We start from the raw sequence: 14,692 nt of genomic DNA, 5'->3' as shown, positions 1-14,692 counted from the left end.
AGGGCTTCGGATTGGCCGGCGCGGGGCGGAGGGGCGGGCTCGGGGGCGGGGCCTTGCGACGAAGTACATAAGGCGGGCGCAGGGCGCCCCCCCAGTCACTTCGCGCGTTAGGAGGCTCGGGTCGTTTTGCTGTGCCGTCTTCCCGCTTGCGCCAGGGACCTGCCCGACTCAGTGGTGAGGGCCCTGGCGGCACCGGCTCCACGGGCCCGGGGCGGCGGGCGGCCTGTGGCCGGCCGGAGGAGGCGGGGCGGCGGCGGCACGCCCCTGGGCGGGGGCGGTGCCGGGGCGGGCCCGGGGTGTAGTCCGCCCCGCCGGCGGCGAGGGGCAGCGGAGACCGGGCCGAACCGCGGTCGGAGGGCATCCCCCGTGGGCCAGGGTATTCGCGAGCGGGACACCGCCGCAAAATGGCGGCCGCGAGCGCGAAGCTGCGCCCAGCGAAATGGCGGGAGCGCCGAGTGCCCGGATGGAGTGGCTCGGGGCGCATGCGCGCGTGGGTGGGGCCGGGCTGGGGCTCCTCCCCGATTTCCCGTTGGAGTAGTGCGAGGGCGACACAGCCCCGGTGCCACCCCCAACGCCCCAAGTTTGGGTCCTAGTTGCGTGGCTGCAGGGCGCCTTCTGGCCAGTGTTTCGGAGCCATTCAGCGGAGGCTACCAGCCTGTAAAGGGTCGGTATAAGCACCGTCCCGCTTTGATATCCCGGCGCAGAGTCCCCGTCCCGCCTGCACAGCGCCCTGCAGTGGACCAAGCACGTTGCCACTCCGCCCGCCCCGCGACGGTCGGGTTAGGAGTTAGTCCCCCGCTGTTTGCAACGGGCAGAAACCAAGGTGCACTCAGCCCGTGACGATGGTGGCTGATGCCTGCCTTCAGGGTACAGCCCTAAACGTCCCGTGAGGGCGTCCCCTGGCTGGAGTTTTGGACCCCCACAGCCAGGCAGCACTGAGGAGTACTGCAGAACCGCGGTGTGGCCCCAGCTTTCAGGGAGCCCCCAGTCTGGGGAGCGGAGTTGGCCCAAACATAGAAAAGCGGCCAGGGACCCAAAGTGATAAAGAAATTAAGGGTTTGTTTGAATTAAGTCCTGGGTGTGGGCTTGGGATGGTTAAAGGGAAGAAAAATAGTTTCCCAGCGCTTCCCCCCGAAACATATGTTATTTGTATAAAGTAAAGTGGGGGGTGGGCGTTGAGTCTCGAAGCCCCTGCAGGACCTCTGAGGCTTTTGATGATGTTTGTCATAGGCCGCCATGGCATCAGATGAGGGCAAGCTTTTCGTCGGAGGGCTGAGTTTTGACACCAACGAGCAGTCACTGGAGCAGGTCTTCTCAAAATATGGACAGATCTCAGAAGGTGAGGCTGGTGCCAGACTGGTGGCTGAGTGGGGTTGCTCACGGGGAGGGCTGGGTGCTGACCACGGACCTCTCCCCTGCACAGTGGTGGTCGTGAAGGACAGGGAGACCCAGCGATCGAGGGGCTTTGGGTTTGTCACCTTTGAGAACATCGATGATGCCAAGGACGCCATGATGGCCATGAACGGGAAGGTGAGGGCCGGCTGCTCTGGGGTCCAGTGGGTCCGGGCTGCAGACTGAGGGCGGGAGGTGCAGAGGCTAACCGTGTCCACTTCTGGTCTCCAGTCTGTGGATGGGCGGCAGATCCGGGTCGACCAGGCTGGCAAGTCGTCTGATAACCGATCCCGCGGGTACCGAGGTGGCTCTGCCGGGGGCCGGGGCTTCTTCCGCGGGGGCCGAGGCCGGGGCCGTGGGTTCTCCAGAGGTGAGTGCCACTTGCAGGGACAAGGTGGGGGCATTGCTGCAGGAGCTGACACTCACTTCTCCTTCCCGTCCCGTCTGTAGGAGGAGGGGACCGCGGCTACGGGGGGAGCCGGTTCGAGTCCAGGAGTGGGGGCTATGGAGGCTCCAGAGACTACTACAGCAGGTACAGGCGGTGGTCCTGCGCAGGGGGGCCTGGGAGGCTCTGTGGGGACGTTGGCACGGGGACCGGTGAGAGTCCCCTGAGGTGGCCCCCGGCGCTCACCTGTGTCCTTCCTGCAGCCGGAGTCAGGGTGGCAGCTGCGGTGACCGAAGCTCGGGCGGGTCCTACAGAGACAGCTACGACAGTTACGGTAAGCGGCGCTCCAAGGGCCTGTGGTGGGAGCTCAGTGAGCCTCGGTGCCCTCTGGGCTGTGCTCAGACCCGGTCACTATGTTTGCCCCGTAAGGGACGAGACTGCCCTCATGGGTCTCGGTGCCAGCAGCCACTTCTGCCACAGAACGTAAAGGCAAAACCAGGCTGACCAAGGAGAAAAGGGAGAGCGAGGGCCCACCGAGCAGAGCAGGCCGCATCCGTGCATGTCGGCCGTGCCCGCCACCCTCGGCCATGGGGGGGGTTGGTCGCTCCCGAGCCCCCAGGGCTGAGCCCCCAGGTTTGGGCCGGGAGTGGAATGCTGCCTCTCGTCGCGTGCTTCAGCGCCTTTACACTGTGCCTGCTTCTTGTTCTCAGCTACACACAACGAGTAAAAATCCTTCCTGCTCGAGATCGTCCTTCCAATGGCCGTATATTTAAAGATTTTGGGAGCTCCGCTGAATCGTTAATGTGTAGTGATCACACCTCCTTGTACCCACTTTTGTAGTCTTATTGGTTCTGATCTTGTCAAACACAGCCTGACTGCTTCTGGCCCTCAGATGGCCTCGTTACTACACTTTGCTTTTTAAGGAAGCGCTGTCCGTTTTTAAGAGTCTTAAAAACGTTTTGAAGAGCACTTCCAGTTTTACTTTTACCTTTTTACCGTGAGCCAAGAGTTTTTTTTTTTTTAGAAAATCACCAGGGGTTGTGAGAGTTTTGTTTTTTGTTTTCGGTTGTGTTGCTTTTTTTCTTTTTCTTTTCAGTGGGGTCAGCCCCGTGAAGTTGGGTGCCCCGAGTCACTTCTCTTTGAGATTGAACAGACTCTGAATCTGCTCTTTGTCGGAAGCTGAGCAAGTTGTAGCTTTTTTCCAACTCGGTGTCACGTTTCTGAGTGTAGCGTGGTAGAACCGTGCGGGTGGCAGCAGAGCACCCGGGCTGCCCTGGCCCGGCCCGGGCGCCCACCTGTCCTGTGGGACCCACAGTAGACTTGCAGACATCCCCGAGAGGTTCTTGAAAATGTGTATTTATATTGTCCTTTTTTGCCGGAAGACGTACGCATATCCCGTCAATGTTGTATCTGAAGTGGTGAAGGAATTCTTGTACGCAGTTTTCTTTGGCTTCACGAAGCCGATTAAAAGACCATCTGAATGAACCTCGCTCTGACCATCTCCCTTTGATTGCACCACACGCGCCCTGCAGGGGCTCGAGGCAGGCAGACCTGAGCAGAGAGGGCAGCTAGAGGACTAGGTCCGCAGTCCCGCCCAAGGCTGCCACAGCTAGAGGAGAAAGGCAGGGTCAGTGACGCTGGCTGGGCCCCTGTGACAGCCGACGGCCACCGGCCCCAGTTAGGCGAGCAGGTGGGTGACGGGAGCGGGCTCTCGGACCGCAGGGCAGCCCCGGGGCGCTTCTGGCCATGGCAGCCGGAAGGCTCGATGGGCGGGCAGCCTAGCAGGGACGGTGGACACGCGGGCGCCCGACGCTGACCCTGAACCCCTTAGTCTAGAAGCAGGCCAGAGAGCAGACACAGGCAGGGTCCCCGGGTGACCACAGACTGACCGGCTCATTAGCTAGCTCTGCTGTTGCTTTACAAGTTCTGAGCGTTCTCTGCTAGCCTATGGAAGCTGCAGCCCCTCGGAGGACAGAAGTGTTGTGCGCCCAACAGAAACCTCTGAGACGCAAGCTGCTCCCTGGGCTAGCTCATATGTGGAGATAGTCCTGTAATTCGAGGTAACTCCTTTTGCTCGTCCGCATCCCTCCTCTTGTTGAGAGCTCATTTGAAAGTAAAGTCGTGTACCCGGGGAATGTTCCTTTGACTTTTTTGCTTTTTGATTTTTCTTTTTCCTTTTTTTAAAAAAAAAAAAAAAAAAAATCAAGCTAGAACTAAAGGCAGACCCCGGCCGTTTGCCCTTCCCCGCCTGCAGCCAGGCGAGCGGCCCGGGCAGTTGAGCAGGATTGGAGACCACCAAACGCCCCGCCTTTTGGAATTTTTTGTTCATCAATTGACTGTCTTTTCCAGACCTCTTTGAGTCACACTCCTAACTAGCTCTCTCTGATGTCTGTTGCTGCCATGAGTTTTTTCTCAGAGCCCGCGCCGATTTCTAAGCAGCTCCATCCCAAGTGGGTAGCTGGCTCTGCTTAAGAGTACAAAGTGGCCTGGCCCATCTGAAAGGCGCAGGCCCGCCCTGGGCACGCTGGCCCGTGGAGGGGCCTCTTGGGTTGGCCCCGATGACTAGCTTGACACCCTCCTAGGAGCTGTGGATGGTTTCGGGGGAGTCGGGGAGGGGCGGCTGTGAGCTCAGCCAGGGTGTCAGGGTTAACACTCCTTTGCTTTGGCAGGTTGAATGGAAGCCAGTGCGACCCGGAAGGGTGACCCGAGAGCAACAGTGACCTGGGGTCACTGCCCCAGGAGGAACTTCACCTGGGAGCAAGAGCCAGCGGCACAGCTGCCTGCCCTTGCAGCCCGTCACCTGTAAGTGCTTCTCGGGGTGGGAGACACGTGGCCCTGTGGCCCTGGCCCTTGCTGTGGGTTCTCCCCCGTCCTGGCTGTGTGACCCCTGTCGGGGGCAGCGTCTTCATCTCCTGCTGGAGCAGCCCTCGTGTCCCCCTCTCACCTCTCCCGTCTTTCCAGCAGGTGCTTCACTGGCGAGGTTGGGGTGCGGGGCTTCAAGGTGCTCCAGGAGGATGGGCGTGTGGCGCTGGCACGGCGGCCAGTCCTCACTCGCGATGTGACAAGACAAATGTGGAAGGTGCATTTGAATAAAGGGATGGTGTGTCCACCCACAAATCTGAGTCTGGTGTGGGGTGCGTCGTGGAGGGCGGACACTGAGCTTCAGGCTGAGGCCCGGCCGGAGGGGCTGTGGCGGGGAGTCCACTAGAGATAGCCTCCTCTTGGGGCCTTCGTTCTGGCCACGAGCTGGATCCAGACCCGTAGGCCACGCAGCAGTTCATTGCCCCCCGGGGCAGTTCTCTCGGGGCCGCCGAGGGAGCCAAGGAGGAGGTGGAGGAGGTGGTCCCTTGGCGGCGCGTCCCCCAGGGCTAGGCGGAGGCCTTGTCAGAGTAACCCCGGGCACCTTCAGCTTGGCCGCCCCCGGAGCCGGCCTGCCTTGCCAGGCTGTTTGCCTCCAGCCTTGGTCTTGGGGTACAGAACGTTGGGGCTGAGCCCCAGTTCCAGCTGCCTTGGGCTCTGGGCGGATTACCTCAACTCCCAGCAGGGTGCGGCCGGGTGAGGTCCGGGTCACCGGTACCCCCCCCTTCTCCCACGGGGTGTGTCTGGTCCCTCCTGGCCCTTGCCAAAGGCGGGATGCCCAGGCTCACAGCCGGGACAGGTCTCCTCTCCGGGAGGGCCAGGGACAGCGGGCCACTGCTGGTGTCACCGAAGCCCAGGGCGACTGGGGGCGGGGACGCGAGAGTTCCAGGGCCCAGGTGGGAGGGAGGCCCGCAGAGCACGGTCGCGCCTGTCCCTTATCATAGCCCCCCTGCGGGGCGGCCGCGGTGCTCACGCTCTGGGCCGGGGACACAGAACTGCGGCTCCGAGCCTTCGGGGGCGGGGTGCGCGCGGAGCCGGTGGGGCGCGGGGTACCTCCCCGGCTCGGGTGAGGCGAGGGGAGCGGCCGGGGGCGGGGGCGGGGGCGGGCCGGGCGTTTCCGGGAGCCAGGCCCCGCCCCCGCGGGCCATTGGTTGGCCCCGCGCCAGTGAGTGACTGCTCCTCGCGGGGGCGGGGCGCGGCTACCGCTTCCGCCGGGCTATGGGGCCGCGTGTGCTGCCGCCGCGGCTCCTGCTGCTGCCGGCGCTGCTGCTGCCGGCGCTGCTGTGCGGAGCCGAGGGTGCCGCGCCCCCGTCGCTGCGCCGCACGCAGGCCGCGCTCTTGCCGCAGCCCGCCGTGACGAACGGGAGCCAGCCGGGGGCGCCGCACAACAGCACACACCCTTGGCCGCTGGGCTCGCCGGACTCGCCGCTTCTGCGTTCCCTCTACGTGGTCACGGGCCTCATCTTCTTGGCCGTGCTCTACTTCCTCATCCGGGCATTCAGGTGCGTCAGGCGCACGCCGCCGCCGCCGCCCTGGCGCGGCCAATCCGCGCGCGCCTCGCGCCCCAAGTGTTGCGGCGCGAGAGCCCCGCCTCTCCAGCGCGGTGCGCCATCGTCACGTGAGTGGGTGGGGACGTGGGTGGGTGAGTGGGTGGGGTCAGGCAATCACGTGACGCACCGCTCCTTCGGGATGTTGGGGTCGGTTTTCTAGACGCAACCGCCGAGACTAGAGGTTGCGGGATGATGAGGGCACCGGGAATTCCCGGGACCCTCTGCGGCTCCCCCAGCCCGGCGACGACGAGCGCAGCGCCCACTAACCCAACTTGCATCTGCCACGCGGGCCTGGCTGCATCCTTCCTTGTAGTTAACGCCCACAGCCTGACCAGGGCCGGGCGGGAGCCTGCCCCCGCACCTTGCTCCTCCTGCTTCTTCAGCCCAGAGCTGGCCGTGATCGTCAGTGTTTAGGTTCTGCCCACGCTCTCCCCAAGAGTTGAGGACCCCCTTGCCTTCCCCGCGGCGTACGCCCTGCCTCCTGCAGGCCCGTGACCCCCTCCTCAGGCCCCTGTCCTCTCCGTTTGGCTTCCTCTCTGGGGCTGATCTCCAGAGGGCCTTTGTCACGCAGAGCTGATCATATCCAGATCCTCTGAAGGGGCCTTTTCTGTCTTGCATTGACACTGCTGTGGGTACACAATGTTCGTCTCCCATCTGAATACGTGCCACATCCACCACAGAGGGTCCCATGCTTTCCCTGGTGGTGGTCAGGAGCCGGGGCTTTTGCCCGTGACAGCCTTCCACTTGATGTCTTTAGCAAACTCTCTCTAAGGCTCAGTCGTCTCATTAGTAAAATGGAATTACGGCGCCCCCCTCCCAGGGGTCCTCGCCCAAGGGCCTACGCCCTGGGGGCCTGCCAAGGGAGATGTCCACAGCAACTGATAATGGTTGTGACCATTATGAGAAGAAACACAGTTGGAGCCGGAAAGTTCACAGCAAGACTCTAGGAGTCGAGCAGACGAGCATTATCGGAGAAGGTGGGAAGCAGGGCAGAGTGTCAGCAGCTCCACCGAAGGGCCATGAGAGGGCCGCTGAGCGAGCCTGGGTCTGCTTCCAGATTGAAAAAGCCGCAGCGGAGGAGGTACGGGCTCCTGGCCAACACCGAGGACCTGACTGAGATGGCATCGCTGGACAGCGACGAGGAGACGGTCTTTGAAACAAGGAACCTGAGATGGTAGGGCAGCCCTCCACACATCTTCAGGGGCTCCTTGGGTTGGGGGGTGGGGTCAGCAGGCCAGAGAGTTAGGAAGACTGTCGGTCGGTGAGGCCCTCAGTGCAGTCAGCGCACAACAGTGGCCGGGCCTGGCTTTGCCGTCACAGGCTGTGTGGTCTCGTCCCAGGAACGTCCATCTCCCAGCCTCAGTTTCTCATTTCTTTAAGATGGGAACGGGCTGCAGCGCTTGAGTCAGTGGGCACTTGCTCTGGGCCTGACCCCGAAGGCCAAGATCAGTGTCAGAGATGGAGAATGAACTGCGAGGTGCTACCAAAGCTGGGGGGTGTGGATCAGAGACGGCCTCTCCACGGCCCCAGCCCGGGGTAGAGCATCCCAGGCAGAGGCAATGGCAGAGACAAAGAAAGAGGGCTGACGACGGAGGTGACCCAGTGGCCACTGGGCGCAGGGCCAGCGACAGGGCCAGCGACAGGACCTGAGCGGGGAGGGATGGCCTGTTTAACCCCAGCTTGTTGGGGGCTCAGGCACAGAAGCTGAGAGACCACAGGACGATTCTGACTTTACAAGCCCCCCGAGGGAGGTGTGGGTATGGCCTGAGAATCCCTCTGGTCTTGGCGTCTCCTGGCTGGGACACCCCTTTCCCCCAGGTAGGGAGTCGGCAGGGCCTGCAGGCTGGGGGTGGGGGCTGGGCAGGTTAGAGGCACAGGCACAGCGGGGTGGGGGTGGGGGCGGGGCGGGGTGGGGGCGGGACGGGCTCCCCACCCCACACTTCTCATCTCCTACCCCTCGTTTCTAGATGTACAGGTCGGGAAGGCAGCATTTCCAGCGGCCCTGTGGGAAGGACAAGAGACAGGGCCCCTCCCAGTGCTTGGAACGCCCTGCTGATTCTCCTGCCACCAAAGAGCTTGTGCGGGGCCTGCCCGGCCTTCCAGAAGCCGCCTCAGCCCTGCCCCCGGACAAGACCGCCCAGGATACCGGCTGGAAGCCAGAGGGGCCCCGGCAGCAGCACGCAGAACTCTGAGGTCCCCTGGCCACGTTGTGACTTGTGCTGATCACCCTTCCTGGTGGGGATGCGTCAGCCCCAAGCTGAGGCCTGGTAGGCGGGTGGGCTGGGGGGCCTGTCTGGGAGCACCATATGCCTGGGCTGAGGACAATAAAGGCAGCCAGTGGTTCTGTAGCTGGTACCCAGCTCCACAGTGGGCCAGACCCAGCGCTCTGGCTCACAGGTGGGTGGTGGGCAGCAGACCTGGGCTCCATGTGGGCCTTAGCTCTCCCACCTGTGACCATTTGGTCCCATCCTCAGGTGTCCAGAGGGTCCCGTGAGGAATCCCACAAAGGAGACAAAGAGATGGGGGAGAACTACTCCTACCTGCCTGGAAAAAGACCCTGCCAGTCATTGTTTTTGAGCCTAGGGAGAACTCCTATTCATCCAGCAAAGCTCCTGCTCAGGGCTCCCCTGTCCATAATGCCTTCAGCCTGGGGCCCCTAAGGGCCATGCTCTCTGCCTCACCACACTCACACCACTATTTTGGGGGTGTTTCTTAAGGAACCCCAGGCTGTAGTGTACGGGTCTGGAGCTTTCTGCAGCCTGAGGCTCCCTGTGCCCACCCTGCCTCTCCCCCATCAGCCTCTTGTGGAATCACTGATGAACCTGATCCCCCATCCCAGGAAACCTATTCTGGCACTCAGGCCTCCGTTCTGGTCACTTGAGATCCATCGTGGGTACCTAGCTGAGTCCCACTGGGGCACCTGACCCTCATCCCAGGCACCCCAGTCCCATGGGGGGTACCTCAGCCCCCATCCTGGTCACCTCAGCCCCATCCCCGGAACTTGAACCCCTTTCAGGCACCATAATCCCCTTGGGGCAATCGACCCCCATCCTGGGCACCTAACCCCTTTCCCACCTGAGCCCCATTTTGGGCACCTGAGCCCCATTTTGGGCACCCGACCCCCACTGGGGTACCTGACTGCCCATCCTGGCCACCTGCGATCCATCCTGTGTACCTGAGTCCCACTGGGGCAACTGACCCCCATCCTGGGCACCTGCACCCCATTGGGGTGCCTCAATCCCCATCCTGGCCATCTGAGATCCATACTGGGCACCTGAGTCCCATCGGGGTGCCTCAGTCCCCATCCCTGGTGAGGGGCTTGATGAGTTCCTCTGTGGGCCTTGTTTCTAGGCGGAGTCCAGCTCTGGCCTGTTCCCCCCCAGCACCCCCGCCCGCACCCTGTCACTGTGGTCCTGGAGAGTGGGAGAGGTGGGGCTGGCCTGTGGCTGCCCACAGCCTGAGGTCTCCCCGGGCCGCTGGCTGGAGGCACCGAGGCTGTGTCGTTAGGAGGAGCTGCCACCAGGTGGCAGCCTTGTGCTGCCCGGCCTCTACCATGCTGGCCTGTGGTCCCGGGCTGGCCTGAGGCAAACCGTTGTACAGGTGGGGAAGTACTTCGAAGTCGGGGGCCTGTTTCGCACACCTTCTCAACCCCACCTTGTTGCCATGTCCACCATGGGATGGTCCCAGCCTGCTGCCCACTCAAGACCCATCAGCCTCTGGGGCCCGTCTACCTTGCAGTCCTGTTGATCCTCCTGGCCCAGCCTGAGCCTGACTTCCTGCAGAAGAGCTGTCATGGTCAGCTGGCCACCCCTCTCTCCAGCCGGGGTCCTCTGCATTGGCCCCCAGTTGGCTTCCTTGGTCATCTCTGTTGGCAGCCCCCGACCCTGCCCCAAGTCTGCTCACACTTCCTCTAGCCCCTCTGGCGCCCAGCTGCTGCCTCCAGGAAGTCCTAACTGCCCCCGCCACCCCCATTCTTTGGGAGGGTCCTGTACGGAGTGGTGAGCCGGTCCCCAGCAGCCAGGGAGGGTTGAGGAAGTGAGGCCAGAGTCCCTGGGAGGCCCTGAGATGTCACGCCCCCTGACCCCCGGGCTCTGGCCACTCTTTCTTCCCCATCTGTTCTCCCTGTGGGTCTCTCTCCACGCATCTCTGTCTTTTTGTCTCTGTGTCTCTGTCTTTGAACCTCTGCTTGTCTCCCTGTTGGTGTCTCCATCTGCACTGTCTCTCACTCAGCCTCCCTGGGTTTCTGTCTGTCCCTCTCTGTCACTCCGTCTCTCTCCGTGTCTGATCCGCTGGGACACGCTTTTAACAGGCGCTCAGACACCGTCCACGGCCCGCCCCCAGCCCCCACCCCCCACCCCGTGATCTGCGCCCCTTTCCCACAGCTCTGAGCGATTTCTCGAGCTTCAAAAGGCACATTAATTACTCTAATGAGGTCAGGAGAGACCCCGCGCTCTGCCATCCGGAGCCGGGAACACACCGCGTGCCCCCCGCAGCCCCGCGCCTCCTGCCCGCCCCCCTCGGGTGGGGGGGAGCCCCGCCCGCTTCCCGGGCCCCTGCGCCTGTCAGCGCCGTCCGCGCGCGCACCGCGCCCCCGGCGTTAGTGCCGAGTAATTGGCAGCCCCCGCCAAGGTTAATGCACTATTAGCGGGAAGTTCTCTGCGGCTAAGAGCCGGGAGAGGGGCCTGTCAGCGCGAGATGAAAGGCCCCTGGGCCCGGGTGGCTGGAGGGCCGCGTGTGCGTGTGCATGCCGGCTCGGGAGGCGTTCCAGCACCTTCCCCGCACTCACACACGGGCACAGGCATGACACGGCTGCGAGGACAGGCGACACGGCCGCCAGGCGTGCGGGACGGACACAAGGCACAAGCCCACACGCGCGCACACACGGGTGTCGCCCGCAGCGGGTCCCAAGCCCGCGCCGGGTGAGGGTGCGCAGACCCACAGCCCGGCGCCCTCGAGGCCCCTCCCACCACCTCCGTCCCCCAGCCCCCACCCTGGGAGTGCCCACTGGACACGCAGCAAAGCAGCCCCCTCGGCCCGGGGGCCACGTTGGGGTCTCTGGCTCCCGGGAGGCTCGCTGTGAGGCTAGACGGCCCCGCCCCCAACCTCGGTTCTCCGTCTGGGGACTGGGGCCGGGAGGGGGCGGGGAAGCTGGTCAAGGCCAGGCGTCTTCCCTGTAGTTGGGAGCCCTTCTGCTGGTTCTGACGTGGTCTCCCTCGGACGTGGCCCCCGCTCCCCTGGGGTCAGCAGGCGAGGGAGCTGTGCCCTCCTTGGGGTTCCCAGGACCCCTCCCCTGATCCCCCATCCTACCCGGGGGCTCAGCCCCGCCTCCCCCATCTCCTCTCTGCGCTGAGCCGCCACCTCCCTTCTCTACGCAGGCCTTGAGGTCCTGGTCCCGGACAAGAGTGGCGGTCCAGGTGGCCACCCAGGCACGGCTCCACCCAGAGCCGTGCCACCCAGTATGGTGACCGTGACTAGCTATTTATATCCACGTTAATTAAACGTAGGTGAAGTCTAAAGTCCTGTTCCTCATCGTACTGACCACATTTCATGTGCCCAGTAGCCATGTGGAACTGCTGGTGGTGCCTGTGTTGGACTTGTCCATCCTTGTGGGTAGTTCTTTTGGACAGTGGTGGTCTAGCCCCCAGACTGTCAGGTGGCCACTGGGAGGAGGGGGTCTGTGTCCAGGGCCCTGGGGCTGGGAGGGGGAGGAGGGAGGAGGGTGGAGAGGAGGGAGGGGAGGGGGGAGGAGGAGGAGGAGGGGGAGGGGGTAATAGCTGGGGTGACGCCTGCTTGGTCCGGCGCTGGCCTGGCTGTGGAGCTTGCAGGAATCTGAGGTCCGGGCTGAGGTTTCAAGGGCCTGACTGGTCACTGGACATGAGGGTGGGAATTTTAATTTACCAGCAAGAGAAAGGGACCCGTTGGTTTGTTTATGCTCAGTCACAGCCTGGAGGACTCTTCTTGAGGCCCGCTCTGACCTGGTTCAGTGAAGCCCCAGACCCGCCAAGACCCCCTGCCCTCCCCGGCGACCCCTTCCCGCCTCTTGAAAAGCGCTCGAGCCGGAGCGGGCGGCGGACTGGGTCCAATATTTTCTGTAATGAGAAATTTTTGCCCGCATATTTTTAGCTTTCTTCAAGGCACTGTGGCCTTTGAAGGTTGAGGGGGTGCTGGTCGCTGATGCCAAGCCCTGGGAATTCACCCTGTGGGCTGGGGCGACAGGTAATGGGTGGTGGGCCCTGGGCCGGGGGTCAGTGGGCAGAGGGTGATGGGTGGTGTGTGATGTGTTGGGGCTCGTGGGCGGCGGATGACCAATGGTGGGTCAGGAGCCAGTGGGGGTGGGCAGGGGACAGTGGGTAGGGGGTGATCGGTCAGGGTTGGTGGGCGGTGGGCAGTGGGTGCTGGAGCAGGGGTGCTGGGCACAGACTAGGGGCAGGTCTGGGCCCGGCTCGGACAAGACCCTCCCTGAGTCTGAGGTGGACCTTCGAGCCCAGGAGTGCAGACTGCAGTGGACGGGGACAGACCCCATCAAAAACCCTGCCCTGGGTCTGGGCCTGGGGCTGACAGTCAACCCTGAGTGACCCCTGACCCTGACTGAGCCTTGAACCTAAGACTGACCACGGTCCCCAAAGTGAGCCTGACCACTGACCCTTGATTCCAGCAGAAGCTTACTCCAGAATGACCCCTGACCTTAGCTGACCCCCCCTGCCGGTAGAGCCTGGAGGCTGGGATGGCCACCCACTCTGGGAGGCCGACAGAGCCTCTTGGGGGCCCACAGCGGGACCCACCGGGCAGGGGTCCGCAAGGGCAGATGGGCAGCTGTTCCCGCGCCCCCGTCCCCGCCTTACCCGGGGCCGGACCGTGGAGCAGCCCTGCCCTCCCCTCCCCTCCCCGGGGGCCCCTCCTCCGGGAGCGCGGCGGGCGCAGGGAGGTTGAATGGGGGACGTGCGCCTTTGTTCCTGTCCCTGCTCGGGCTCTGACCTTGAGAGAGAGACAAGAACAGAAGGAAAACGGAGCTTCTGCTCAAATCCGCTCAGCGGCAGCGGCTCTCGCCTCGGTGGCCCCTGCATGCAAATGAGCCGACCCATCCGGGCCTTTGCCGGATGTCCCCTCACCTGCTGTGCCCTTCTGTCTCCCACACCCCTGCAACCCTGCGGGTCCAAGTCCTGCTGGGTGTGACAGAAGAGACCCTCGCCCATCCATGAAGTCCCATGCCATGGAGGGTGCTCTCATCCCAGGGCAGAGAGAGCTTCTGGGTGGACCCCTTTGCCGGCCAGGCCTGGCACCCCTGGGCTCGCAGCCCCTCTTCCTGGGCTCAGGCCCCACGCCTTCCAGAGTGGTGGCCCCATCACTTCCCAAAGAGCCAGACCAGCCAGCCCGGGCCGAGAGCCTGGCCTGTGTGGCTGGAGCCCCAGGCCCTCACTCCAGTGGTGTCCAGATGGTCTGTTTGGGGCCTTGCCAGGTGACCCTGGGCCCGTTCTGGTCCTCTCTCGGCCTCCCGGGCCTGCCCCACCCACCACCTGGGGGCAGGTTCCCACCCTCCTCTGTGGAGCCGCCTCAGCCAGCCCTGGGACTTCACACTTGGGCACCTGCAGTCAATGGACAAGACCCAGAAGCCAGAACACCCCAAACAGATGGGCAGAGTTCCCTGGAGGGCAGAGAACAGAGAGCCTTGTGGGCGGGGTGTGGGGGGTAGCTGAAGTACAGGGAGGACGACAGGCCTTGAAGGAGGAACCAGAATTTTACAGGAAGAGAGGGGAAGGCCTCCCAGGCACGGTGCAGCCCAAGCAAAGAGGGGTAAGTGCCGGGAGGAGAGCAGGAAGCTCAGGGCACATGTGGAACGTGGCCACAGCATATCGGAAATGTGTAGCTGGGGCGGGTGCATTTACCATCCCCGCCTGGCTGGGGCAAAGCTTGGTTTGCCGGTCTCTGGCCTCTCGAGGTTCTTGCGAGGAGTTTCGATAATCCCTCACATGGGGACCTTCCAGCTCTTGGCTCCCAGACCCTGCACCAGGCCTGGGAGAGTGAAACAAAGCCAGAGAGGTGGAATCTGGCTGGGCACCTCTGGCACTTTCCTGCCAGCACTTGGTGACAGCGTACCTCCACAAACTCAGAGCCTGGTGAGGGAGACTATGACATGAATAAGGACAGAAATGAAGGACAGTCTCCCAGTTCCACAGTCAGCAATTTGCCCCCTTCCTCGGGGAGTGGTCACTGAGTGCCCCGAACCCATCAGGCACTCTAGCCCCTTGCTGAAGCTGCACCCTCCGCCTGACGCCCTTCCTATCTTCCGCCCCGGTCAGACTCCCCGTGCTCCCACCCGCTGTTGGCCTGGACCCAACTCCGGGTTGCTGGGAGTATTGGGCACCTACTGTGCTTAGCACCCTTAGGGGCTGAGGTCAGGATTCCTATTTTGTTTCCTAGATGAACAAACAGACTCAGAGAGGAGAAGTGACTGCCCTGGGGTCCCCCTGGGTGGCAGCAGTGGACACTGGCTTTGGACTTTGGTCAG

General features: G+C 63.2%; 2 protein-coding genes across 5 annotated transcripts; both read left to right on the top strand.

The window, feature by feature from the left end:
- Positions 1-48: 48 nt before the first annotated feature.
- CIRBP (cold inducible RNA binding protein) lies at positions 49-4,894 on the top strand. Of its 2 annotated transcripts, none has more exons than XM_082381172.1 (7): positions 49-174; positions 1,231-1,339; positions 1,424-1,530; positions 1,624-1,762; positions 1,843-1,924; positions 2,041-2,111; positions 4,447-4,894. In XM_082381172.1, the coding sequence occupies exons 2-7, from the start codon at positions 1,237-1,239 to the stop codon at positions 4,449-4,451; spliced, it is 507 nt and encodes a 168-aa protein (XP_082237298.1). In that variant the 5' UTR covers positions 49-174; positions 1,231-1,236; the 3' UTR covers positions 4,452-4,894. The 2 variants fall into 2 exon arrangements, with proteins under 2 accessions (XP_082237298.1, XP_082237297.1); XM_082381171.1 differs by lacking the exon at positions 4,447-4,894 and adding an exon at positions 2,488-3,262.
- A 298-nt stretch (positions 4,895-5,192) lies between these two features.
- Positions 5,193-8,534, top strand: FAM174C (family with sequence similarity 174 member C; the record flags this gene model as incomplete). Of its 3 annotated transcripts, none has more annotated exons than XR_014241702.1 (3): positions 5,193-6,262; positions 7,244-7,360; positions 8,154-8,534. XR_014241702.1 is itself a non-coding variant. In XM_082381175.1 (3 exons), coding segments are annotated over exons 1-3 (402 nt in total). In that variant the 5' UTR covers positions 5,814-5,854. The 3 variants fall into 3 exon arrangements, 2 of the variants coding, with proteins under 2 accessions (XP_082237300.1, XP_082237301.1); XM_082381175.1 differs by having other exon boundaries at positions 5,814-6,138; XM_082381174.1 differs by lacking the exon at positions 8,154-8,534 and having other exon boundaries at positions 5,802-6,138; positions 7,244-7,364.
- Positions 8,535-14,692: the final 6,158 nt, after the last annotated feature.

The sequence above is a fragment of the Balaenoptera borealis genome, assembly GCF_965194805.1.
Source record: "Balaenoptera borealis genome assembly, chromosome: 2".
Taxonomy (NCBI): Eukaryota; Metazoa; Chordata; class Mammalia; order Artiodactyla; family Balaenopteridae; genus Balaenoptera; species Balaenoptera borealis.
Note: the sequence above shows the minus strand (reverse complement) of the source record. Positions and strands in the feature narration are given on the sequence as shown.

Excerpts from the sequence above, each read along its gene's own strand:
- CIRBP (XM_082381171.1), top strand. The coding sequence starts at position 1,237 with ATGGCATCAGATGAGGGCAAGCTTTTCGTCGGAGGGCTGAGTTTTGAC. Across the intron at positions 1,340-1,423 it reads ATATGGACAGATCTCAGAAG|TGGTGGTCGTGAAGGACAGG; the intron begins GTGAGGCTGGTG and ends TCCCCTGCACAG. Across the intron at positions 1,763-1,842 it reads GGGCCGTGGGTTCTCCAGAG|GAGGAGGGGACCGCGGCTAC; the intron begins GTGAGTGCCACT and ends TCCCGTCTGTAG.